The sequence below is a fragment of the Aquarana catesbeiana genome, linkage group LG11 (genome assembly GCF_042186555.1).
Source record: "Aquarana catesbeiana isolate 2022-GZ linkage group LG11, ASM4218655v1, whole genome shotgun sequence".
In the NCBI taxonomy this organism is placed as follows: Eukaryota; Metazoa; Chordata; class Amphibia; order Anura; family Ranidae; genus Aquarana; species Aquarana catesbeiana.
In genome coordinates this window covers 229,445,676-229,470,954 of record NC_133334.1, presented here as the reverse complement: position 1 = coordinate 229,470,954, position 25,279 = coordinate 229,445,676, and the positions used below count along the sequence as shown (strand labels likewise).

Here is a 25,279-nt window from a genome sequence, read left to right as displayed (position 1 = left end):
CACGGACGTGCACCCAGAATAAGCCGACCGCACTGTAGCCATCTTTTGGCTATGGCCCGGTCGGCAAGTGGTAAATGCACTACCACTAATGTGTGTCCAAAGTAGTCCGAGGTTATGTGCCAAAGCCGCGCTCCTAGAACATTAACCAAGCTGCTACAGCCAGCTCCCAGTATCTGTGATCGGGAACCAGCAAGATGGGCTCCTGATCACTGTTACCTTTGTGAGAGCCAATCACAGTGGTAATGTGTTCAGCAGGCATAGGGACAAGTTTGCAATCATGTGAGAACCAGAGGTCACGTGATCAAGACACAACCTCTGCCTCCTGCTGTTAGTGGCCATCAGGAGTCACAGGAAGGAATTTAGCATCTTACAGTGATGTTATCAGGATCAGTTAAAACACCAAGAATATTAAGACCACACAGCACATTGTAAACAGTATTTACCAACTAAAAATACAGTTTATTTTTATGCAACTTTAAAAAAATAGAACCAATATAATGCACAACTACATTGAACATAAGAGATTGTGCCTCGCACAATTTTATTTAAATCACCTCCACTCTATTACATCAGTTGGGAATGAAATCCCCTTCCCACCCACCAATACAATGTCCTGCATTGTTTGAATTTACTAGAGCAATTTAAAAAGGAACCTGTCAGGTCATAAATATGGGAGCCACAATTAAAGACTTGTTTTTGAAGGTACACACCCTAGAATTGTCATCCTGAACTATCCCTTACATACTGAGAAGTCAATCGAAATCAAAGTATGTGCTTATCAGCTGCAATCATACTTCACTGACTTCATACTTTTTCCAAGACACAAACTCATTAAAGTCATAATAAACGTAAGAGCCCAGAGTCAGTTCCTTCTAAAAAAAAAAAAAAAAAAAAAAAAAAAAAAAAAGTCATCCAAAGCTTCTATCCTTCCAGGCTCCTATTAAAGCCCACCTAAATCATCAGTTTAAATCCACTAAATACATGCCAGGTTCATGAAAACAAAAAAGTTGTGTTTAGGCAGACCAGTGCAAATTTGTATTATATTACAAAATTTGTAATATTAAATCATAAAACGCCCTATAAATAGCAAGTATGTCATTGCCAGTGTGAATGAGGCCTAACACTGGTCACATATGTAATTGGCTTTTGCATGAAAGTTTATATTGGGGTAAAAGTTTGGATTCTAAAAATCTCAGAATGTTCAAAACATGAAAAACTAATACAACAAACAGTATCTTCCCCATAAACAAGGTTTAGCGTTACAATTCAGCTGTCCATAAAACCAATGAACAGTTCTGTCTCCGTTTAGTCTAAAAACAGACCATTGTTCTTTATCCAAATCAGAGAGATGTTCTGTGCTTATAGAGGGTATCACATTAACCATATTCCTCTTCCTCATTCAATTCGCTCATGGTCTTCTGCTTGTATGCCTTCCAGGAGTCCCCTCCGTGGCGATCTTCCTCATCACTGTCTTCATAATAACCTGCACAAGAAAGCATAATAAAACAGCAGCAAACCTCAATATAAAGGAGCAATTTAGCATTTGTAACAACTCTGGTATCCTACAATTAAAAAAAAAATGGATGGGGGGGGGGGGGGGGGGGGGCCTTTTAATACACACCTTTCCCACCACCAATTCTCACTGACTTAAAAGCTGCAGTAAACTCTTCCATTTAAAAAAACAAACACACACATTTTCCCTGCAAGTTAAGGGCATACTGTGCTGATATGCATTGCATAATAGCACATTATGAAACTAACCTTAAACCAAAGCCCTCTAGCGGTGAGTTGACACCACTGACAGGGCTTCCATCTGCACCCACTCTTCCTTCTGTGTTTACAGGCTCTGGCCGTTTGAATGGCTGAGCTGTGATGACATCATTACCACGCATGTGCACAGAAGTAAAGGCCCACAGCACAGAGCTCTGAAGCGATGGCATGAGATGTTGCAGATTCCTACCTTTTGTCATTCTGAAGAAATAGCCGTTTGATTGTCTGTGTCCATGTGCAAACCAAATGATTAGAAGCGATTTTATAATTAAATTATCAGCTGCTGCCCTCACAGGGTTTTAAATGATGAAAGTGGCAAGGTCTGAATCCCTTGAGTCATGATTTCCATTTGGGAGTATCTCACCCAAAATCAAATTTTTGTTGCAGGGGATGCCCAAACTCTGACTTGTATCAAGCATGAAATGACATTTCTGGGGGGCGTTTTGTACATTATCTGTGGACAGACCACCTCCAGGTAACCATATTGCATTTTACAGAAGATTACAGTGCTGCAGATTGAAAGGGAAACATAATTTATAAGAGGACAAAAAAAAAAAAAAAAAAAAAAGTTTTTGTTTCGGTTAAAAATTTTGCAAAAAATTAAATTTTTCTCTTTCATACATGTTCACCGATGAGGCTGCACTGATGGGCACAAATGAGGTGGCACTGATGATCGGTGCCCTGATTATCAGTGTAAATGTCCCCTGTCACACTTGCAGTTACCAGCTCTCTTCTCCTCACTCTTGACAGCGTGTGAGGAAAGGAACAGGCATGTTTGTTTACATGTGATTAGCTGTGATTGGACACAGCTGATCACATTGTAAATGGCCACACTGATTGGCCCTTTACCCCAATCTGTGATCAGCTGTATCCAAAGGACACTGATCACAGAGATGGTTCTGGGAAGATGTCCATGGATGCCCTCCCAGAACTGGACAGCCATGCTGTGGCTGTCTTTTGGCTATGAAGTGGATAAGAGTGTATGCAAAATACTGTTCTTGTGCAGTTATACTGATCATACATGTGTTGCAAGCATTTTATCCAATGACAGAATATATTAACTCTATATAACAGTGGTTCTATGTTTTTAAATTTCCAAATTATGGAAGTGAAACGGAAGACAAAAGTCACGCAGGGTCCAAGTAATATACTAGATTTACAGGTGGCCAGATTTTGTGCTTGCTCATCAACTGATCCTTCACAAAACCTACACATTGATCCTGTTTCTCAAATGCTGGTGATGGATTACCATTTTGGAGTTTTCACCAATGCATTTTGACAATGGGCCTTGTTTATTCAATATCGAAAAGGAAAATTAGGTTTGACTAGGCACCATGCGCTGGTTTTAACATAATAGGGTTCTCTCACATTTTGTATAAATTACAGCTTTGTACACCAGTTATCGCTCAATATTACCAAGCAAAGACAAATATACTGTGAGTTACCCATGTATCGCTCCTCCCTCTCACTGTTGTCTTCATCATCTTCATCAGGATAGTCATTTCTCCAGTTGTTTTCCTCATTCTCATCATCCTCGTCATCATAAATTTCCTCTGGCTCGAGATCTTCAGGCACCTACCAGGGAGCACAACAAGCAAAAGTGACTTCAGTTCAAATATTTTTATAAACCTGGTCAGAATTATGAGAGATGCCAATGCTGAGGCAATGAAGAGGGTCAGAGTTCAACTGAAGCCTGACATCTTACATGCAATTGACAAAAAACAAAACGTCAAACTTCACATGGCTGCCAAACTTAAAAACTATTATTTCATAAGTAGTGAAGGGCTGGCAGCTCATAAATTGATAATACAGATTGAAGCCATCCCGTGCCTTTGAAAAAGTCAAACAGGAATCTGCAGGAGCAAAACGTCATGATCTACGTAGAATGAAAAAAGGAAAAAAAAAACCCCAAAAGCACAAATACCTTTACCGATCCTCTTAAAAAAAGCGATGGACAAGTGAAAGGGGCCTTATAGGATCACACAGCCTGCCACATTCAGAAACTAGAATGCAGCACACCGTAAATATCCACAGCCACGGGGGGGGGGGGGGGGGGTGTGAGACAAAAAAAAAACAAAACTACAATAAGCAGTATAAAATAAAATATTTATCGAAGTAAAAACAATATTCACTGTAAAATTGGAGAAGAAGCACCTGGAAATGGGGGCACAATAATCCACCCACATTGGTAGCCTGGCTGTCATCAACTGTTCAGCTGCACAAGATGCAGTCATAGAGGGCAGGGCTGCAGCAAGCACCCGATCCTGGTGAAACAACCACCGGGGTCCTCGCTGGCCAAAAGTGGCAGATTAAGATGTCAAACTTAGTGCCCATTTCTGGATCAGCGGTCTCCTAGGTGACTTGTTTCCAGGGTACAACCCTCTCTCTTTCTCAAGCCTGGCATACAGAGACTGTGGGTGACATTTATGGAGCATTCTATTGTCACAGAAGGAGGGAAGGACACTGGCTACTGCAAATATCAATTTGGCCATACAACAATGATTATAAAGATCAAACTCTTGTGCAAAGAATTAGGAAAATACATATAAAACCACGAAAGTTGATATAAAATCAAATACATATTTATTTATTTTTTTTACAAAAACACGTGCGTATTTAGATTTATTACGTACATATACACGCACAGTGGGTATAGAAAAGAATCACCCTCTTAAAATAATCAAATTTTTTGCTTTGCAGTCTGAAATGAAGGCAGACACAGTTTGATATATCCAGCTGTAGTGGCTTGTATGGAAGGGTTGCAAGAAAAAAGCCACTCTACAAGAGAGGCCACATGCAGTCACCATTCAGGTTTGCCAAAACGCACTAGGGCTGCAACTAACGATTATTTTCATAATCGATTAGTTGGCCGATTATTGTTTCGATTATTCGGGTTAAAAACCTCAAAACAGTGTGGTGTATAAAATTAGTTAATAAAATGTAAAGTTTTAAAAAAAAAGAAAATGTATTTAAATAAATGTAATTCTAATGCCTTATCAGCCTATCAGTCTATCAGCCTCCAGCTTCTCTGGGTTCAGATGTTGATCTTCCCTACACAGAACTCATGGGACATGTAGTGCTGGGCAGGAGAAAGAAGTGATTTAAAGTGTCTCTAAAAGGCAGAAGTTTTTTACCTTGCTCCAGGGGAACGCTATACTATACTTTGCGGCTTGCTATAGGAGCACTCTGAAGACAGGAGGAGCCAGAAGCGCCGGTGGGGGACCCCAGAAGAGGAGAATTAGGGCTGCTCTGTGCAGAACCATTACATAGAGCAGGCAAGTATATGGCATGTTTGTTATTTAAAAAAAAAAAAAAATCACCATTTACAATAGCTTCTCACACATTCAAACTCACAAGTTCTCAGGCACTTAGTGACATGTATGGATGGTGTACTGAGCTTTATGTATACTGCACTGAATTTTCTGATATGTAAATAAATAATGCACTCTGTATGCAGGTCAACAAATCGATTATGAAATTAGTTGACAACTATTTTCATAATCAATTATGTCGATGAGTTGTTTCTGCCCTAGTTTAGACCAGGATCTAAAAATAGATCAGACTGTTTAGACCAGGATCTAAAAATAGGTCGGAGGATCTAAAAATAGATCGGAGATCAGAGGATCTAAAAATAGCTTGGACTGTTTAAGGAGCTAAAAATAGATTGATGTTTTAAAATTAGTTTAAACGATTTAGACTAGGGCTGCAACTAAAGGATTATTTTCATAATCAATTAGCTGGCCCATTACGGTTTCGATTAATCGGATTAAAAGCCTCAAAAAAGGCTTTTTTTTTTATAAACAATTTATTTAAATAAATTCAACTCTAATGCCTTATGTTTCCTCCAGTCTATCAGCCACCAGTTTCTCTGGGTTCAGATGTTGGTCTTCCCTGCACTAAAGTGATTGTAATGGCTCATGTACACACAGACTATGTTGACCGCCGACCGCGGGAAAAGCAGCAAAACTGCACTGCGATTTTCCCCGCGTTTTGCGCCCGGCAGTCAAAACGTTCCTATGCTGAACGCGATTCTACATGTCCCATGTGGCATTGCTCCTCACACATTCAAATTCACAAGTTCTCAGGCACTTAGTGACATGTATGGGCGGTGTACTGAGCTGTATGTGTACTACACTGTATTTCCTGATATGTAAAACAAATAATGCTCTCTGTATGCAGGTCAACTAATCGATTATGAAAATAGTTGACAACTATTTTCATAATCGATTATGTCAATTAGTTGTTTCAGCCCAAAAACGCATCTTGAAGATTCTGTGGCCGCATGCATAAAGGTGTTATGGTCAGATGGGGCTAAAGTTTATATATTTGACCTCAACACCAAAACTATATGTCTGGCGGAAATCCAATACAGCTCACTATCAAAATAACACCATTCCTACAGTAAAGCATGGAGGTGGTAATATCCTGTTATGGGGGTGTTTCTCTGCAGTAGGGACTGGAGCACTTGTCAGGATTTTTATGTTTTTGTTTTTAGCGCTGCACGATTTTGTATTTTTATGTCTATTCAAGGATTGGAATATATTGACCTTGAGTGTTCAGCTGCTTACGATAGGAGTATTATTGCTGTTTTGCACTGACTGAACTCATTTGTTCACTTGGCAGGATAGAAGGAAGAATGGATGGGGCAAAATACCAAATTCTTGAGGAAAATCTGATGCCCTCTGCCAGAAAGTTGTCAATGGGAATAAGGTTTACCTTCCAACATGACAATGACCCAAAGCACACAGCAAAAATGACCACGCAGTGGTTGAAGGAGAAAAAGGAGAATGTCCTTGCATGGCCTAGTTAGAGCCAGAATTAAACCCCATTGAAAATCTGTTGAATGACTTGAAGACTGCAGTCCACAAACAGTCACCCTCTAATTTAACTGAACTTGAGCAGTTCTGCAAAGAAGAGTGGGCAAATATTGCAAAGTCTAGATGTGCAAAGTTAGTAGAGACATTTCCCAACAGACTAAAAGCTGTAATTAAAGCAAAAGGTAGTTCATCAAAATACTGACATGGGGGGGGGGTGATCCTTTTCCAACTCAGTGACTCGGTTTTTGATTTGTCTCTGACATGTTGGGGTTCTATCTTTCACTTGGATGTTATAGATTGCACTAAATAAATACAGCTGGATAAAAAAAAAAAAACAAAAAAAAACAAAAAAACCCTGTGTTCATTTAAGGCTCGGTTCACACTGGAACCAGCTGCGGATCGCAAAGGAGCGCTGTGCATCCCTGTTCCCTGTTTCAGGGACGAATCTATGCCTAAATTTGGCCCTGAAACGGAGCCAAAGATGCACAGTTGTGGCTGCGTTTCTGTTCAGTGTGCTCCGCAGCCACAACAGAGATACGTGAACCGTCTCCTAAGGGAGCCAGTCACATTCTCCTGCTATGCGAAATGGATGCAGGGAAACCTGCATCCAATTCGCATAAGTGTGAACTCGGCCTTAGGCTGCAAAGCAACAAAATTTGGATTATTTTAAAAGGGGGCGATTCTGATTCTATACCCACTGTGTAGAATATATAAACACACACACACACACACACACACGTGTGTAAAATGTATGTAATCTTGAATTTTACTAACTCTCTTGCAAAAGAAAATACCTGCATTATGAGATATTGTGAGCATCCAATTCCTCATTTAAATCTTTAGGAGTTTTTTTTTTTTTCGGGTGTCTAGTTTATATATCCAATATGTTTCCCGGTTGCAGCCTACATAATCTCTCAGAATCTAGGGGAAGTCTGTATGAATCAGTTCCAACTACTTTAAGTGCTTGCACACTTTTGTCACATTTCCACGCAAAATGTTGTGGGACACAGACTGAAATGCCGCGGAATTTCCGACAACAAAAATTTGAGAGCTGGTTCTCAAATTTTCCGACAACAAAATCCGTTGTTGGAAATTCCGATCGTGTGTACACAATTCTGACACACAAAATTCCACGCATGCTCCGAATCAAACAGAAGAGCCGCACTGACTATTGAACTTCATCTTTCTCGGCTCGTTGTACGTGTTTTACATCACCGTGTTCTTAACGTTCGGAATTTCCGACAACATTTGTGAGACCGTGTGTATGCAAGACAAGTTTCAGCCAACATTCGTCGGAAATAAATCCATGGATTTGTTGTCGGAAAATCCTATCGTGTGTACATAGCATTAGAGGTATTTGCACTTTTGTCATTTTTTTTCTACACTGGTCCAGCAAACATTTTTCAGGCAGTGGCTATCAGCTGCAAGGCTTCTACTAAAATAGAAGCCTTGACTCAGACTGCCAGGGTTGCTTGAGGTTTATTTTTATGCTAAACGTCATGAACTGCTGATCAGATTGCCCAAGGTTTTTAGCATCATGAAATGAGGGAGGGGAGAGGGCTGCTTGTAAAAAATACAAGGCTCTCACTTTTATCTACAGTATAGGAAGGAAAGGATATATTTAAAAGGGAAATCATACTGTGGAAGGATGTAAAGGGTTTACATCTATGACAGACTGGAAAGGTAGAAAAGGTTATAGACATCTATGCCTCCCAGTGTTTGATAAATAAGGACGACTGAAGAAAATGTTGATATTCTGCACATGTGCAGAAGAAGCAGCTATCCAATTGGACAACATTGCAGCAGTACATGCGTGGTTTCTAATGGGCCTCCCAGTGAAGATCTGGTAAGAGCAAGGATGAGGGAGTATAAGGTACAAGATTTTAAAAAGGGGGAGGGGGGCACACAGCTCACACTGCTGGGGAAGGGGTCAGTTAAAAGGATAACTGCACTGGAAAGTACAATTATTGAGCATAGATTATGGAGGAGTCCTTTAAAATTGTACTTCTTACCAGTTCCTGCTCATACGAGTATGGCTGAACAGACAAAATGTTCTGAATCCAGTTCTGTGGAGCAGCTTCTGCATAATATAGATCATACACAAATTCATCTGGGTTCTCCCTGTGCTCAGATCCTGCATCAGACAAAGTCAGTTGCTCCCGAATCATTTTCACAGAGTTGCAGGTAATTGTTTCAGGGTCATTCTCCTGCAAATCAAGGACATTTAGTCATTATTAACATGTGACAATCAAATCCCTTTTATCCCTGAACCAAGTCCCAATCATATTATTTATTACATGAGCCCTCAAAGTTATTCTTATAGGGGGGGGGGGGAGTAGGAGTAACAAATCTTGACAATTTAAGGTTTGTGTGCATGTTACTGAAATCATTAGGCAGCAAAGTATGTGCAGGTGCAAGTTAATATATAATTTTACACACACATACACAAAAGTGAGTACCCCCCTCACATTTTTGAAAATATTTTATTACATCTTTTAAAGTGACATTTTCTACAATGTAAAGTAGTGAGTGATACTAAAGTAGTATCGTCATGAATTTCAAAAATGTGAGGGGTGTACTCAACTTTTGTGAGATACACATATATATATATATATATATATATATATATACACATACACACACACACGTTATTACTTATCTGCTCTGTGCAATGGTTTTGCATAGAGCAGCCCCAATCCTTTTCTTTTTGGGTTCACCACTGGTGGTCCTGGCTCCTCCCCCCTGCCAAGTGCCCCCAACAGCAAGCCTCTTGCTATGGGGGCACTCGAGCAGGCTCACTCCCGAGCCACCACTCCTGGAAATGGACATTGTCCATTCACACACACAGCACAACTCGGCCCTGTCCCCCTGCTCTCTCCTCACTGGCTGTGATTGACAGCAGCAGAAGTTAATGGCTCCTGCTGCTGCAAAAACCGATGGGGAGAGAGAGAGAGTCTCGGGACAGCCGAGTCTCCCATGCACATTGCTGGTCCAAGAGGGGTGTTTGGGAATCTGCTCCTAGGTTTTTTACCTTCTGTATGAAGGTAAAAAACCTTCTGCCTTTAGAGCCACTTTAAAGGTGGAAACTACATACATACATTCATAGTCACTGCTTTAGAAAAAGAAAAAAAAAAAAATCTATACATCTATAAAACACTGAACATATTTTGGTCTGATGTACCTGGAATACCTTTAGCTGAATTAAAATACAAGTTCAGTTGGAAATAAGAAAATTATGAACTACTGGCTCTAAAGGCAGAAGGCATTCTATGCATTAAGGTAGAAAACAAAAAACTTCTATGATCAGCCCCCCCCCCTTTTACTTATACTTATCTGAGCCCAATCTTAATCCAGCACTGTGCCTGAGAGCAGTGGCCCTTTCCTCTCTCTCCCTCCTTGCTGGACATGGAGGCAGCAGCGGGAGCCATTGTTAATCACAGCCTGGGGCAAAGCCACACAGAGCCGGTTCTGGATTGAACCCACATGGGGCACTCGGAAGGGGGAGTAGCCAGGAGCGCAGGCAGGGGACCCCAGAATGGGAGGATCAGAGTTGGTCCATGCAAAAACATTGCAAAGAGCAGGTAAGTATAACATATTTGTTAAAAAAAAATCCTTTACAATCACTTTAAGTCACAGGGCTGCATTAAAGCAGAGTTCCACCCAAAAATGGAACTTCCTTTTTCGGATTTCTCCCCCCCCTCCGGTGTCACATTTGGCAGGAGCAGATACCTGTATAATCCAGGTATTTGCTCCTGCTTCTGGCGATAGATCACCACATGTCCAGCCCCTCCTCCACCCCCCTCCGCTGTCTTCTGGGAGACACACGGGTCCCAGAAGACAGCAGGGACCACTCAGATCACACAGCGCGGCTCGCGCATGCAAAGTAGGGAACCAGGCTGTGAAGCCGCAAGGCTTCACTTCCTGATTCCCTTACCGAAGATGCCGACGCCTCCACCCGGAAGCCGAGGGACAGATCGGCTTCGGGTGAGGACATCGCAGGCTCCCTGTACAGGTAAGTGTCCTGATATTAAGAGTCATCAGCTGCAGTAGTTGTAGCTGCTGACTTTTAATTTATTTTTTCGGCGGAACTCCGCTTTAAGGAAAAACTATGGCCTTCTTTGTTTTTGTTGGATGTATCGGTGCCATGATGCCCTGCCCTCTCTTGTAGGACTGAGGGTATCTTTGTAGTACAGATGAGGAACTCCAGGGGACAGCTTCAGGTTAAAAAGGTAAAAAGGTGAGTATTGCAGCCAAATAGTTTTGTTTTTTTTTTTTTTTGTTTTTTTTTAGAATAGCCTGGAGGACCATATCAACAAATAAAAATGTAAAGTGGTTGTAAAGTTGTATTCATTTTTTGTTTTGTAAAACACCAACCATTTTGTACTTACCTGCTCTTTGCAATGGTAATGCACAAGTCAGCCCCCATCCTCCTCTTCTAGGGGTCCCCTGCCAGTGCTCTCAGCTCCTCCTCTTCTTGGTGCACCACCATAGGAAGCCACTTCCTATGGTGACACACCTGCAGGCTTGCTCTCGAGCCTTGCTGTATGCATCTATTTACACTAACAGTGTGGCTTGGCCCCTCCCCTCACTCTATGAATTTAATTAACAGCTCCTGCTGCAGAAGGGAACAACGCTGGATCGATAAAGGAATCAGGTAACTATTTTGTTGTGTAATAATGCATTCAGTGTACTCTGCCTTCCTGTGACATGAATATTAAAAAAAAAATAGTTTGTACAGTTGTACAATTACACAGTTTACCAGCCATAGCGACTGTGCCTTGCTGATACTTTTACATCACTGCTAGTTTGACTGGCAGGGCCTGTCTTCCAGTTACGGATATTTTGCTGCCACTAATGACATGAAGCATTGAAGCGAGTGCAGCCCAGGGTGACAACCAAGGCTCCCTCCATAGATACAATGGAGGGGTGATGTAGCCACCAAGAGACATGAAATGTGTTATGTGCAGGATTATCAGTTGAAAATAAACTAGTAAGCAGCAATATAATACATTTTTGTTCAGTTCCTAAGTTCACTTGTAAATAATAGGATTTATTTTTATAAATAAGGAGGCTTTCTTTTAAAATAATAATTCAATGGATGTGGCAATGCTGACATGGGATCCTACAGACCGGCCACTTGGTAAGTTCGTGATCTATGCATTACAGTCTTATAAACAAGACTAAAATTCCCCAAATAGGAGAAGATAGGAGTGGAAGGCTCTTTTATGTCTGAAATTCAAACATATTTCAATTAGCGGAACACTGACCTTCAAATTCCCCTTTTCTTTTTCAGCTTCCTCATGCACCATATCAAAGACTTGGAAGCTGCCACCGGCATTGATTGGGGAGTCTGGATTTTCACATGCAGAGGCCTCCACCTTCTCCAGTACCGGCTTCTGCTCTATCACAGGGCTGGCAGGTTGACGGTTTCCTGGAGCACTATCCTGATCATCACATTTTGGGCGAAGATTAGAGATCAAGCGGTATCTGCTGTCTTGGCGTTCAGTCTCTTTCTTAGCTCGTACGTCTTTCTGGATTCTGTGGAAACTCCCTGAGGAAGGATTAAGTGCCAGGGCAGCACGGTCACGGGACATAGCCTCATGTACATACTTCTGAATAGGTTCATCCTAAATAGAGACAGAAAACAAAAAAAGGGTCAACATTTCTAAACATAAACTGGACCTCCGCTTCAACTGATTGGTGCAGGCTCACTGATTGTTTGCTAGAGGTCACTGCACATCATTACCGCTCACCCATTGGCTGTTACAGGATACTACACATCATTACTACTCACCCATTGGTTGCTAGAGGTCACTGCACATCATTACCGCTCACCCATTGGCTGTTAGAAGATACTGCACATCATTACTACTCACCCATTGGTCGCTAGAGGTTACTACACATCTTTACCGCTCACCCATTGGTTGCTAGAGGTTACTGCACATCTTTCAAGCTCACCCATTGGTTGCTAGAGGTTACTGCACATCATTACCGGCCGCTCACCCATTGGTTGCTAGAGATCACTGCACATCTTTACTGCTCACTGGTTGCCTGCAACTCAGTGTCCCCCTCTGAAAGCTGCTCTGATCCTGCCAATGCTTTATTAATCTCTCCCTGCTGGTGATGGAGAAGAATCGACACACAGCCCGCTCTGTGTGTTTGATCTCTGCAGGGCTGACCAGAGAAGGAGGGGGGTAGTAAAGCAAGTGAGGGGACGCAGAGCCACTCTGCCTCAATTCCTGTCACATAGCGGGAAGCAGGATGAGCAGGCTCTAGTAGCACACACAGCTGTGCCTCTCCCCGTCACAGAGCGGGGGGGGGAGGAGGGGGGTTGAGGTGGCTGCACCAGCTACACCAGGAAAAGAATATTAGGGCAGCGTGAGGCTCAAAGGGCAGCTGCTTTGGGCCCTACAACAATGTCTAGGCCCGGGCAGCAGCCCCCTTTGCCCCACGTTAAAGATAGCTCTGGAGCCAATGGTTACCGTTGCTGTTAGCCAAACCTGACGAGCACAGCGCTGAAACGATACAAAATTCAAGTAGGTATAGGGGGAGGGGAGCACTGAAACCTTTTTAACATTATTGGGCTTTTATTTAATGGTAAATGGATATTTCCATATTAGTATTTGGGATCTGGCCTCCCAGTTCCCAATCATTAGACTCCTTTCACACTGGAGGCGTTTTTCAGGAGCTTTAGCAATCACAGTGTAAAAGCCTGAGTGCTTTCACACTGGGGCGCTGCGCTGGCAGGACGTCAAAAAAAGTCCTGCAAGCAGCTTCTTTAAAATCAATGGGCAGCGCCTCGGCACATGCTGCTGCTATTGGGGGTTAAAAGCGCCTTGCAAAAACAACAGTAAAGCGTTGCTAAAAGTTGTGGCGCTTTACCGCTGACAGTGTGAAAGGGCCCTATCACACTGGGGCGGGGGCAGCGTCGACGGTAAAGCGCCGCTATTGTAAACGGCGCTTTACCGTCGGCATTCGGCCGCTAGCGGGGTGGTTTTACCCCCTGCTAGCGGCCGAGAAAGGGTTAAAAACCACCGCAAAACACCTCGCCAGCGGTATCTTTGATTTCAATGGGCAGGAGCGGTGAAGGAGCGGTATGCACTCCGCTCCTTCACCGCTCCGAAGATGCTGCTAGCAGGACTTTTTTCCAGTCCTGCTAGCGCACTGCTCCAGTGTGAAAGCCCTCGGGGCTTTCACACTGGAGACAAAGCAGCGGCACTTTCGGGTCGGTTTGCAGGCGCTATTATTAGCGCAATAGCGCCTGCAAACCACCCCAGTGTGAAAGGGCTCTTAGTGGGGGCGATCGGCCTCTGTGGTGGATGTACAAACACAGCGCCACATATATACAACCTCACAGAGAAAGACCCACTTCAATGACACCACATATATGCACTTTGGTCAAGAAGGGGTTAAGCAGCTCTGTTGAAGTCTTTAGAACCCAGGAGATCACCAGTGACAACTCTCTGACAGGTGACAAGGCCCCTCCCACCTGACGAGGGTCCTTCTCTCTGCTGGGTCCTCCTACCTGCGAGCTGACAGTGGCGACGAGTCTAAAGATCTCTCTGGTGACCTGGTCGGTGTCCCCTTCCTTCTCGTCATTCTCAGCCCGCAGCCTCTTACAGCTGATAAGCAGCGCCTCCGCCGGGTCCGCTCCCCTCTTCCGCTTCACTCGCAGCACCTCCATAGCTGGCATGCTGTTTGGCGCAGGATAATGACGTCACGTTCTCCGACCTATCGCAGTACCCATCTTGTGTGTGGCAGGACACGTGCTTCCGGTGCAGGGGATTGTGGGAAGATGGTGAATTGCAGTCTCTGAGGACTGTGTGTGTTTGAGGTATGTGATAACAGAGTATGAAGCCAGTCATAAGAACACATGGGAAATGTTTATACAAATGTGAAGAGAGAGTATAGGATCTGCTGGTGTTGGTTCCTCCTGATAATAGCAGTTCATTGGATTGTAGGAGCTCCTATTATACACTCAGTGCAGGTATCTAGAGGTATCCCTGTCCTCACACCCCAATCCCAGGAGGAGGAGAGCTCCCAATCATTGAACACTGAACTCCAGGCAAGCAGATTCCTTACACAGATGGGATACACAGAGAGCTGGATTACCTGCCACAGTGGTTGTATTCCTCATCATTCAGTTTAGAGATTACTGAGCTCTGCCACCCAGCACAGCCCTGAACCAGCCAGGCTGCTAACAAATGCTGTGCTATTCACCCGTTATCATCACACCCAATTATTGATTGATCTTAGGTGATTGTAAAGAAAAAGAATTTTTATTTATAAAATAGCAAACATGTTATACTTATTTCCTCTGTGCAATAGTTTGCACAGAGCAGCCCCCGATCCTCCTCTTCTGGCTGTGTGTGTCCATTGACAAACACAGAACAGCCAGGCCCCGCCCTCACTCATTTCTTACATACTATGATTGACAGCAGCAGGAGCCAATGGCTCTTGCAGGCTCTGTGTGTAAGCTGTTTTGCCATACGTGATACGGCCAAGCAGTTACACGTTAACAGGAAACATCAGTGAACAACCACAGCGCTTAACAACGCCATGGTGGTTCCTTGAGAACTACAAGCCGACAGCCGTAAAGGCTGCTGGACCTTGTAGTTTTCAGTTCACAGGACTCTATGAATGAGTGATGCAGGCGGAGCCCCTCACGTCTACATTCTTTACAGATTCTGACAGAGAGCGAGGGGAAGAAGATCCCCCCACCACCTGTGACATCAGGGAGCTGGGGAGGTGCGCTGGCCGGTGGATTTGTAAAATGTTACATCCTGAATATGGGTGTAACATGTTACGAAAGGTGAACCTTTCCTTTAAGGCACAAGATATAGCACAGTACTTTTGCCATGTCAATTGTCCCTTTCTATGCTTTACAGTACCTGGTTGATCCTGCCTGTTCATGGCTGCTGATCTCTGATAGAGTGGGCAGTTTACATGCCTCCGTCATCCAGCTATCTCCTCAGCGTCTCTGTATCTCCCCCTCCCTTTCTTCCTGTCAGTTCCGTAGTCTGTGTGAGAGTGGATCTCCTCCCCGCCCCACTCCTCTCTTCTCCTCTCCTGTGTCTTTTCCCTGCAGCTGCTCCAGTGCTTGTAAAGTAAAGAAACGTTTGTTAATTACTTTGATCCTAAATGTTATGTTTTTCAAGTCTATTTCTAATTCTGTCCTGTATTAGCCATGAGGTTGCTTCCTGTGATGTGTTATGAAGATTAACATTAGAGTCTTGGTTACTGAATCCCCCCCTTTTCCCTTGTGAAGATTGAGGAGAAGAATACATTCAAAACCTTTGCCATCCCTCCGTCTTTTTTAACAAGATTCCCTTCATCATTCTTTATGGGGCCAATGTGTTCTGACCTCCCTTCCTTACTATTTATATACTTAAAGAATAGTATTTTTTACTCTCCTCTGCTATGTGCCTGTCGTGTTCTATCTTAGCTGTCCTGATTGCACTCTTACATTTCTTATTGCATTTTTTGTAAAGTTGGAATGCTGATGATGACCCCTCAGCCTTGTATTTTTTTAAGGCGTTTTTGAAGTTAAGCCACCCAGGACTTTTGTTAGCTCTTTGTAATGTATTTCCCATTGGAATGCACTGGCCAATACCTTTATTTAGTATGCTCTTAAAGCACTCCCATTTTTCCTCTGTGTTCTTTGTTCCTAGGATTTTATCCCATTTAATATCTTCTAGCAAAGAGCGCCATTTAAGCAAGTTTCTTCCCTTGAAATTGAGTGTCTCTGCATTACCCTTGTGCTTCTTATTTCTGTTATTTATACTGAAGTTAATTGACCTGTGGTCGCTGTTTCCTAAGTTGCCCCCTATTTCCACATCCGTAATTAGGTCTATATTGTTAGTAATTAGTAGGTCTAGTAACGCATTGTTTCTTGTTGGTGCATTTACCATCTGACTCATGAAATTGTCCTGCAGAACATTTAGGAAATGACGAGCCTTAGACGAATGTGCTGTACTTTCCGCCCAGTCTGTGTATGGATAGTTGAACTCCCTCATTATAATGATACTTCCTATCCTTGCCGCTAGAGGTGTGCATCTTCACTGGCCTCGTGATCCGATTTGCTTCGATTACGATTATCGTGTCAATGATTTGATTCTATGCAGTGATGCATCGCGATTACTGCGCATGGTTTTCATCAAAAAAATTCAAGCAGTCAGGAGAACTCAATTTTTTAGAATTTTATCTCTTAAAAAAAAAAAAAAAAAAAAAGACAACACTCCCTGCATGTAGCAAAGTCTAAACACAGCAGACAACAACTTAGAGGAGCTCCAGACTCCCCCCCCCCAAAAAAATACTAGAGGAGCTGGTCAGAGACTGCGGACATGATACAAGAGATGGTCAGAGACTGCCGACATGATACAGGGGGACGGTCAGCAGGTAAGTATGATATCTTTTTTTTATTTGAAAGAAAAAATAATAATACCCTTTAGTATCACTTTAAAAAAATCATTGATCAGTCTTTTGGCAGCAACTTGGGTAGAATGCAGGTCAACATCACTGAAAAAAAAAAAAAAAAAAAGGAAGGCATTCCAATCAGAAAGAAGTATACTGCTTGCAAATAAGTGGATGTTTCCAGATTATAGGGAAATCTTAGGAAGAAACTAGACAGAAAAAGAGTAGTGCAGCCCCAACTGGACTGGATAGGTGCAGCAGAGGTGGGGGATGTGCCACTTCTATGTACTCTCCCCTCACATACATTAAGCATGACAGGCTGGTCTCTCACTTCCAGAGCACTCCTACCACTCCCCTCGAAGTTCATTTCCTGAAGCAGACTCCATGCCTCATCCCACGATGTGATGAGATCTGCAGTGATCTGTGTGTGTCAGTGCCGAGCGGCGCCTGTTTATCGGGGAGGTGACAGAGTTACAGATCCAGAGCAGGGGGAGAGCTTGGGTGGGGGCAGCATCCTACAGCGCCCGCTTCCTGAGGCTACACCATCCAGTGAGAGGGGAATGGCCCAGGGCGCAACCAGTCCATGGGCGCCTTTCATTACAGGCATGACACTTCTGTGGTGAAAGGGGGAGAAGTCTGGATGACGTCACACACATTCGCAAATAAACTGCATTCTGCATCGATGCAGAATCACCAAAGGCTACATCGTGATGCATCGATGCGCCAATCATTTTCAACACCCCTACTTGCCGTCATTCCAAACTGTGATAGGGGGTCCAGCTCCCCTTCCTCTCTCTAGTTAGGGGGCCTATAGCATACGCCCAGTATTAGTTTCCCCTTGATTTTATCCCTTTGAAGCTCCACCCATAAGGACTCCACCTCCTCCCTTGCTCCATTGGTGATATCGTCCCTCACATTCACTTGCACATCATTCTTGATGTACAGGCATACCCCTCCCCCTTTTGTTACCCTCCCTATCTCTGCGAAATAGGGAATACTCCTGGATGGTTGCCAACCAATCATGAGAGCTGTTAAACAAAGTCTCTGAGATTCCCACAAAATCAAAAAATCCTCCTCGTACGTCAGCAGCTCGAATTTTCCCATCTTGTCAGCCAGATTTCTAGCATTAGTATACAAGCCTCGTAGTTTTGTATGTATATCTGCTGTCTTCATCTTTATATACTGTGTAGAAAGTGCACATCATGTTAGAATTGTATCTTCCTGATTCTCCTGTGGGTGTGGATTCTTGCTATACACTGTGAGACAGCTGATTGGAGGAAAGGCACACACCCCCCTCCCCACACATGCAGAGCTTGCCTGTGAATAGTTCAGCTTTATGCTAATCTATTTATAGCGCCCTCCCTGACACAAACGTCAGAAGTTATAATGCTGATAACAGACGAAAGGAGCAGGAGACAGCCACGGGACTTAGTGCTTTGACGAGAGATAAGAAAACACTGCCCAGCTTAAATTTCATGAATTGGGTTTACATCCACTTTAATATAAATAAAGCTCCTGCCTGTAGAACCACTTTATAGTCCACATACATTATGTCTTCTGCCCGGATAAAAAGGACAGCCTAGGTTCTGAAACGTATTGGCTTTTGGTAATATTTGTCTTTGGAATAAACTTATCCGAATATTATGGTGTGATGCTTCAGCTCTAGACCCATTCATCTTCATTACAACCTGAAATGTAGAAGCTGCCCGTCTAATATCCAGATCACCTATAGTACACCACCATCAGACAATTGGATGAGAACAATATACAATTTAGCTGTGACAGGACTTCAGGATGCCAGCACATTTAATCTACACTTTTTAGGAACACAACACATTCCAGTATGGCAGGGGGGGGGGGCTGATCTTTCTCTGATGCAGTTTCACTTTTACTTACAGGTCGCCTCCCCACTCCCTACCTGCAACTGGACAGTGAAAATAGAAGCAGCACACCAATGAGCTCATCTGTCTGTCATTCTGCACTCATTTTTTGTTAACATGCACCTTGCACTCCAGCACACTTTATTGGCTCTTTGTGCTGCTTTTCCCTCCACCTCTCTGAGCTCTGCTGTGCAGACTGTAGAGTAGACTGCAAGAGGCTGATATCAAGTCAGGTTCAAGTATTTACATGGGTTGCATTAAAAAATAAATTTAATGAGAACAGAGTTGCATTCATTTGTACCAGTTGTTACACCCACCGATGTTTGTAGGAATTGACCTTTAATACACTACACCTGTCTGATGGCTGAGCTGGTAACTAATGTAAAAGTTTTCCTGTTCAGGTTTCTTCTGCAGTAACATCCCGAGGTGAATGCTTGCCCAACCATGGTTTTCTGTGGCCGTGTTAACCCTACAACAGGGGCACTAGATTGGGTTGAAGAAGGCGAGGACTATGATTATCACCAAGAGATTGCCAGGTGAGTTTTTGCAAAAAAGGAATCAGCAAATATGAGATGAGCAGATACTTCACTGGTATAACAATGCCTAATATTCACTTTTTTTTTTTTTTTTTTAAACAGCTATTTGCTGGTTTTCAAATAAGGTACATTTCAGTCATGGCATGTCAGATATGTAATGAAAGGGGTCTACATGTATAAAAATATGCTGTATAATTGTGACAAATATATGGCTACAGTGAAAATCATTGTGTTTTCTATGATATGATCATAAGCACCATCTAGTGGCCATAATGCAAGTTTTTTTTTTCTGACTGTATTATTAAAGAAAAAAAAAAACAGTCATGACCACGAGATGGTGCTTACAATCACAGAAAAAGTTGTATTACACAAACAGTGATTTTATTTGGAGCTGTGCAAATGTTTGTCACATGCATACAGCAATTTTTTTATACCTAGACACCAAAATGTATCTCAAACCAAAAACTTTTTTTTTCCCTAGTTTTGGTTAGGGTGGGGGAGGATTATTTTTACTGTGATATATATACTCTCACTTCCTGTCCTTGCTGACCATAGTTTTACCAGACAGGAACAGAGAAAAAAAGAATTACAAGTAGCCTTCTCCTGCAGCACTAAAAGAAAGCATTTTTTATTAACGCAGAACTATGGGCAAAACATTTTTATTTTATTTTTTCATTTTGTATAGAGCAAGGAAGGGTTATATCCCCTGTCAGATTTTTTTTTCACCGTCTGTATCCCATTGGGGAGATTTACTTTCACTTCCTTTCCCATAGCCAAACAGGAAGTGAGAGGAAAATGCTGCAAATCACCAGAGCTAGTGTTCCCATTGGAGGATTTCCCCTCTATTACTTTTTTGGGGACAACCCAAAATTTTGGGGATTTTCTTTTACTTTCACTTTCAATGGTAATGGTAAACAGGACAAATAGAGAGGGGTGAATCTCCTTAACGGGGCACAGACAGCAATAAAAAACTGACAGGGGTTCTAATCCCTCTTCACTTTATCCAAAATTAAAAATAAAAAGTTTTGGCTTCAGTTATAATTTAAGGTCTGTGTTGCTGTTGGTAATGTCCCCTCAATTCTGTCTGAAGCCCAGAAGAGCAGTAAAATCCTGACCATCTACTGGCAAGAAAAAATAAGTTCAGCTCCCCATATTAATGTAAGATTATTGGATGGCACTTAAAGCTCAACTCCAGAAACTTGAAAATTATTCCTTGCATTGGGGTTGCACCAATACTGAAAGGGTTGATTGCTCATTTAGGTCTAGGGGACTTGTTAAAGTAGATTTACTTACTTATCCTCCACTCCTCTGCACTGCTAGACCTGTTCCCGCTGCATCTTCTTCCCTATGCTGCAGCAGTCCCGATGTCATCAAGACCAATGCAGGGTCTATGGGAGGTGCCATCTGTTGGTTAGCAGAGGATCAAGTCGGTTAAAGGGCTTCTCCTCTTCCCTAAACTAAAAGAGCAGTTCACCCTTGCAGTGCGGGTACATCTTCAAGTTGTATAGAGTTGGTCTTTAAAAAGCACTTGAAGACCAGGCCTTTTCTGGCACTCTTTGTTTACATGTAACAATCAGTATTTTTTGCTAGACAATTACTTAGAACCCCCAAACATTATATGCTTTTTAAAGCAGAAGCCCTAGAGTAGGGGTGCCCAAACTTTTCAAGAGCGAGGGGCACTTAAGCAACTTGGTAAGTGGTTGCGGGCCAAAATGAGTGGTGCGGGCGGATGACAGGTCTGTGTTCACTCCACATATGCATAGCGGACACAAACACAGCCCACTCTACGCTATGGGCCCTCTGATCTGATACGCCCAGCTGGAGGGGGACGGATACCCCTCTGTTTTTTTTTGTTTTTGTTTTTTTTGTTTTTTTAGCAGATCAGATTGGAGGTAGGTGGGTATAAACAGACACCATCCGTTCACATCTGCTGCTCCATAGAGGTGAGTGGAAGGTCCGATTTGTGTTGGACCGTACATGTGAAAGGGGCCTAGGGCTGCTTTTACTTTATGCTGCGGTTTACCTACACCGATGGTGCAGCGCAGTGCACCTGTGGCTTTCCTGCGGGTTAACTGCACTTTGCCATAGACTTCCATTATATCCTGCAGGTGTGGTGCACTTTCTGAAAGCGCACCAAACTCACAGGTAATAACCAAATTCTATGACTCGGTGGGATCAGGTTGAAAGCAGCCCAGTAACTATTGCAGAACAGATATGCTCATATATACACAGATTTTTAGTAACAAACTTACCTTTAATAAGTCTTATGTTCACGTATCACCGGCTGTTGCTGTCCCAGGCAGAGTGCATTTAGTATCACTCCGCCTGTGACAGGAGTCAGCGCTATACGGCAAGCATTTGTTTATGCGGCTCTGCTCTGCAGCCACTTGCTTCCTCTACCGCCGGCTTCATTTACAATACTGATTCTCTGCGATGGTGGATTGGCAACCCGGCCACTGGTTGGTCACCCCTGCCCTAGAGAATAAATTGGTGGGTGTTTTTGTCACATGGTATTTGTGCAGCGGTTTTTAAAATGCAATTTAAAAAAAACAAAAAAAAAACATTTTAATTGTAATGCAATAAAACACAATACTTTACCCATTTTTTTTAAATATAAAAGATGATGTTATGCCGAGTAAATAGATACCTGACATGTCATGCTTTAAAATTGAGCATGTTCATGCAACGGCAACAAACGACGTAAATGTTACTATCCATAGGCGAAGCTTAGCCTTTACAGGTTACCAATTTAGATGTACAGAGGAGGTCTAGTGCTAGGATTACTGTACATGATTTACTATTCACGGCGATTCCTTATGTGTGGGATGATCACTGGTTACATGTGTGCGGGACTGACAGGCACGTTCGCCTTTGTGTGCGAGCACTTAAGGATGATTGCATTAATTTTTTTTTTTTTTACACTGTTGTGACAGGTACTCTTTATGGAGGGATCTGGGGTCTTACTCCTCTGCCCTTAAAAGCATTCAAAACATTAAGATCTGTGTTTTAGAATGTTGCCATTGACATCTGGGTTACCATAGATGAACTAAGCTGATCTGGTCTCTCAGGTCTGGGGATGGGAGAGCCCAAGAAGGCTGCGGAAGGGGGGGGGGACGCACACACTCGCTCCTTGTAAAAGCAATCCAGCAGCTAGTTAGCCACTAGGATTGCTTTTCCATGAGAGCCAACCGCTGGCTCTAAAAAAACAGTATCGGGGTGATGCCTGCAGCTGTAAGTATCATATCCTTGTATAACCACCAAAGTCCATGTCCTTGGTCCGAAAGTTGTTAAGAGTACAGCTGAATGTTAGACATTAAATCACATTTGTGCTCTAATATTATACTAAAACCATGTGGTGTTTGAATACATCAGGTACCTTTCTGGTTTCTGAACTGATATTCTCAAAATATTTCTTTCAGATCATCCTATGCTGATATGTTACATGACAGAGACCGTGTAAGTATGATAAATATTTGTTGTTGGCCACTGCATGCATTAAAGAGACCCCCCCACCACCACCACCACCCCAGGTTGATTTAGAAGATTATTTTACCCTAGCAGTCCAAGTTCTTATTTTTTGAATGGGCTCAACTTGTATTCATTTTTGCTATGATTTTTGATTTAGGTATTAAAAAGACACCGTCACTGCACTGTGCGTATTAGGATACAAAGATTGTATGAGACAGCCCCTGATCCCTGCCAGTATTGTTTTGCCTTTGATACTGGTATGATCAATCGCTGACTTATCTACTGTCATACATTTACATACCCAAGAGCTTCTGTTTTGAGCTCATTAGACACATTGATACATTAGACAAGCTCATGTGGCAGGGAATCCCCTCTCCCGAAATGCATTGGCTGTTTTCACCTCAACAGGGCAAAGATTGTGCAAACTTAACATTAGCTTATGTGTGTTTTAAAGACCAACTCTGGGCACAATTAGTTTTACAGGTTTACAGCAGCAAAACATCCCATTTCCTGAGAAGTTCATGGTCACCATAAAGGGCACTCTTCTACCTCCTGCAAATCTGCTTGTTTACATGCTGGGATTAGTACAGCTCCCGACAATTCGCAAAACACTCAGCCCCAGGCTTTGCTTTGTGGATAGCCAAGGTGTGAGAGGTGCGAAGAACTAACTACAGCACCTGAGTCTACCAGACCTGCAGCACCTACATCTGGAGTGGCCTGTAAATACAGCCAGAGCTCTACTAATCTTGGCATGTAGACAAGATGATTTACAGTACTTGACATACTCACATATGCTAAGCTGAATTTGCGTGCATGACTGTGATTACCTTCTGAGGAACAGGAATATTTGGCTGCTGTAAACCTATTAGGGTAATCGTGCCCAGAGTTGGGCTTTAATTTGAGATGTTAATCCTAATAGGCATGGCATGGCGTGATGACAGTGTCTATTCACATTCATTGATTATGTAATCTCTTCTGATGGGAAGGATCAGAGTGTAGTCGCTGATTGGCTCTTATGCCCCGTAGTTGAGATCACCACCACCAATGCCAGGAGTGAAGGTACAATAATGTGGAAGAAAATAAGATGTCTGCCATCAAGAGACCTTTGTACAATTCCTGCATTAAATAATTTACACCACAATTATCTGCACAGCTCAGATAAGAGCATTCTCTGGGAATAATAGGGCCAGTAAGGGGTTAGCAGGTCGAAAGTAATTAGTGGTACCTGCAGTGGCTCCAAATTTAAGTGAAATTTGCTACAAATCAGCAATGCTTGATGCACAGTTGGTAACAGAGGCTTAAAGGGATTATTGTTTGGCTGTGCCACTGCCCTTAATTAGGAGTGAAGCTGGCCATACATTAGTAGAATTTAGTTTGAAATCTTCCCTTTTAAGAACATTGGCTTCATTTTCTAATGTTCATATCCAACCGCACTGATGGGATGCAGGATGGAATTTTTTTTCTCAAGCAAAGTTCTAACATTGAATGTGCTTGTCGTTCGAGAAAATCTATTCACTCCAAAACTGAACTTTTTTTAATTAATAAATGTCATACTGACCTGCTCTGGGCAATGTTTTGCACAGAGCAGCCCCAAATCTTCTCTTCTCGGATCCCCCTCCGGCACACCTGCGGAGTGCCCCCATAGAAAGCTGCTTGCAAGCCTGCTAAAGTGCCCTATAGTAAGAGGCTCGCTATTGGAGGCACTTGGCAATGATGAGGAGCCAGGACTGCCGGCGGGGGACCCAAAACAAAAGAAAAAGAGGATCGGGGCTGCTCAGTGCAAAACTATTGCATATAACCATATAACATGTTTTTTTTTTTAATTACAGCCCTTTTAGATCCCTTTAAAGCTGCACATAGATGGATTGAAATTCGGCTGGTTCAGTAGGGACCAGACAAATTTCAAACCATGTATAGGCACTGTGGTTATACAAAAGTTACTGTACTGGTTGACTTCGGTACAAACGCCCTGCTGGCTATAGCCTGTAGTGCTGATCAATGTACAGCCCTGGCCAAAAGTTTTGAGAATGACACAAATATTAATTTTCACAAAGTCTGCTGCCTCTGTATTTTTGTAGATCCTTTTGTCAGATGTTACTATGGTATACTGAAGTATAATTACAAACATTTCATAAGTGTGACAAGGCTTTTATTGTCAATTACATTAAGTTTAAGCAAAGAGTCAATATTGCAGTGTTGACCCTTCTGCAATCGCCCTGGCATGCTGTCGATCAACATCTGGGCCACATCCTGACTGATGGCAGCCCATTCTTGCATAATCAATGCTTGGAGTTTGTCAGAATTTGTGGGGTTTTTTTTTTGTTTGACCACAAGTTCTCAATGGGATTAAGGTCTGGGGAGTTTCCTGGTTATGGATCAAAAATTTTATTGTTTT

General features: G+C 42.7%; 2 protein-coding genes across 2 annotated transcripts in view; one reads left to right on the top strand and one right to left on the bottom strand.

Annotated features, from left to right (window-relative positions):
- Positions 1-510: 510 nt before the first annotated feature.
- On the bottom strand, positions 511-14,327 carry SLC7A6OS (solute carrier family 7 member 6 opposite strand). Its single transcript, XM_073605462.1, has 5 exons — positions 14,113-14,327; positions 11,855-12,214; positions 8,600-8,794; positions 3,216-3,345; positions 511-1,483 (listed from the first exon to the last, which is right to left on the bottom strand). Exons 1-5 carry the CDS (start codon positions 14,278-14,280, stop codon positions 1,377-1,379), a joined length of 960 nt encoding a protein of 319 aa, XP_073461563.1. The 5' UTR covers positions 14,281-14,327; the 3' UTR covers positions 511-1,376.
- PRMT7 (protein arginine methyltransferase 7) overlaps positions 14,271-25,279 on the top strand; it is a 102,169-nt gene continuing 91,160 nt past the window's right edge. The window contains exons 1-3 of the mRNA XM_073605460.1: positions 14,271-14,421; positions 19,282-19,416; positions 22,836-22,872. Coding sequence (XP_073461561.1) covers positions 19,325-19,416; positions 22,836-22,872 — 129 coding nt within the window. The 5' untranslated portion in view covers positions 14,271-14,421; positions 19,282-19,324. The remainder of the gene's footprint in view (positions 14,422-19,281; positions 19,417-22,835; positions 22,873-25,279) is intronic.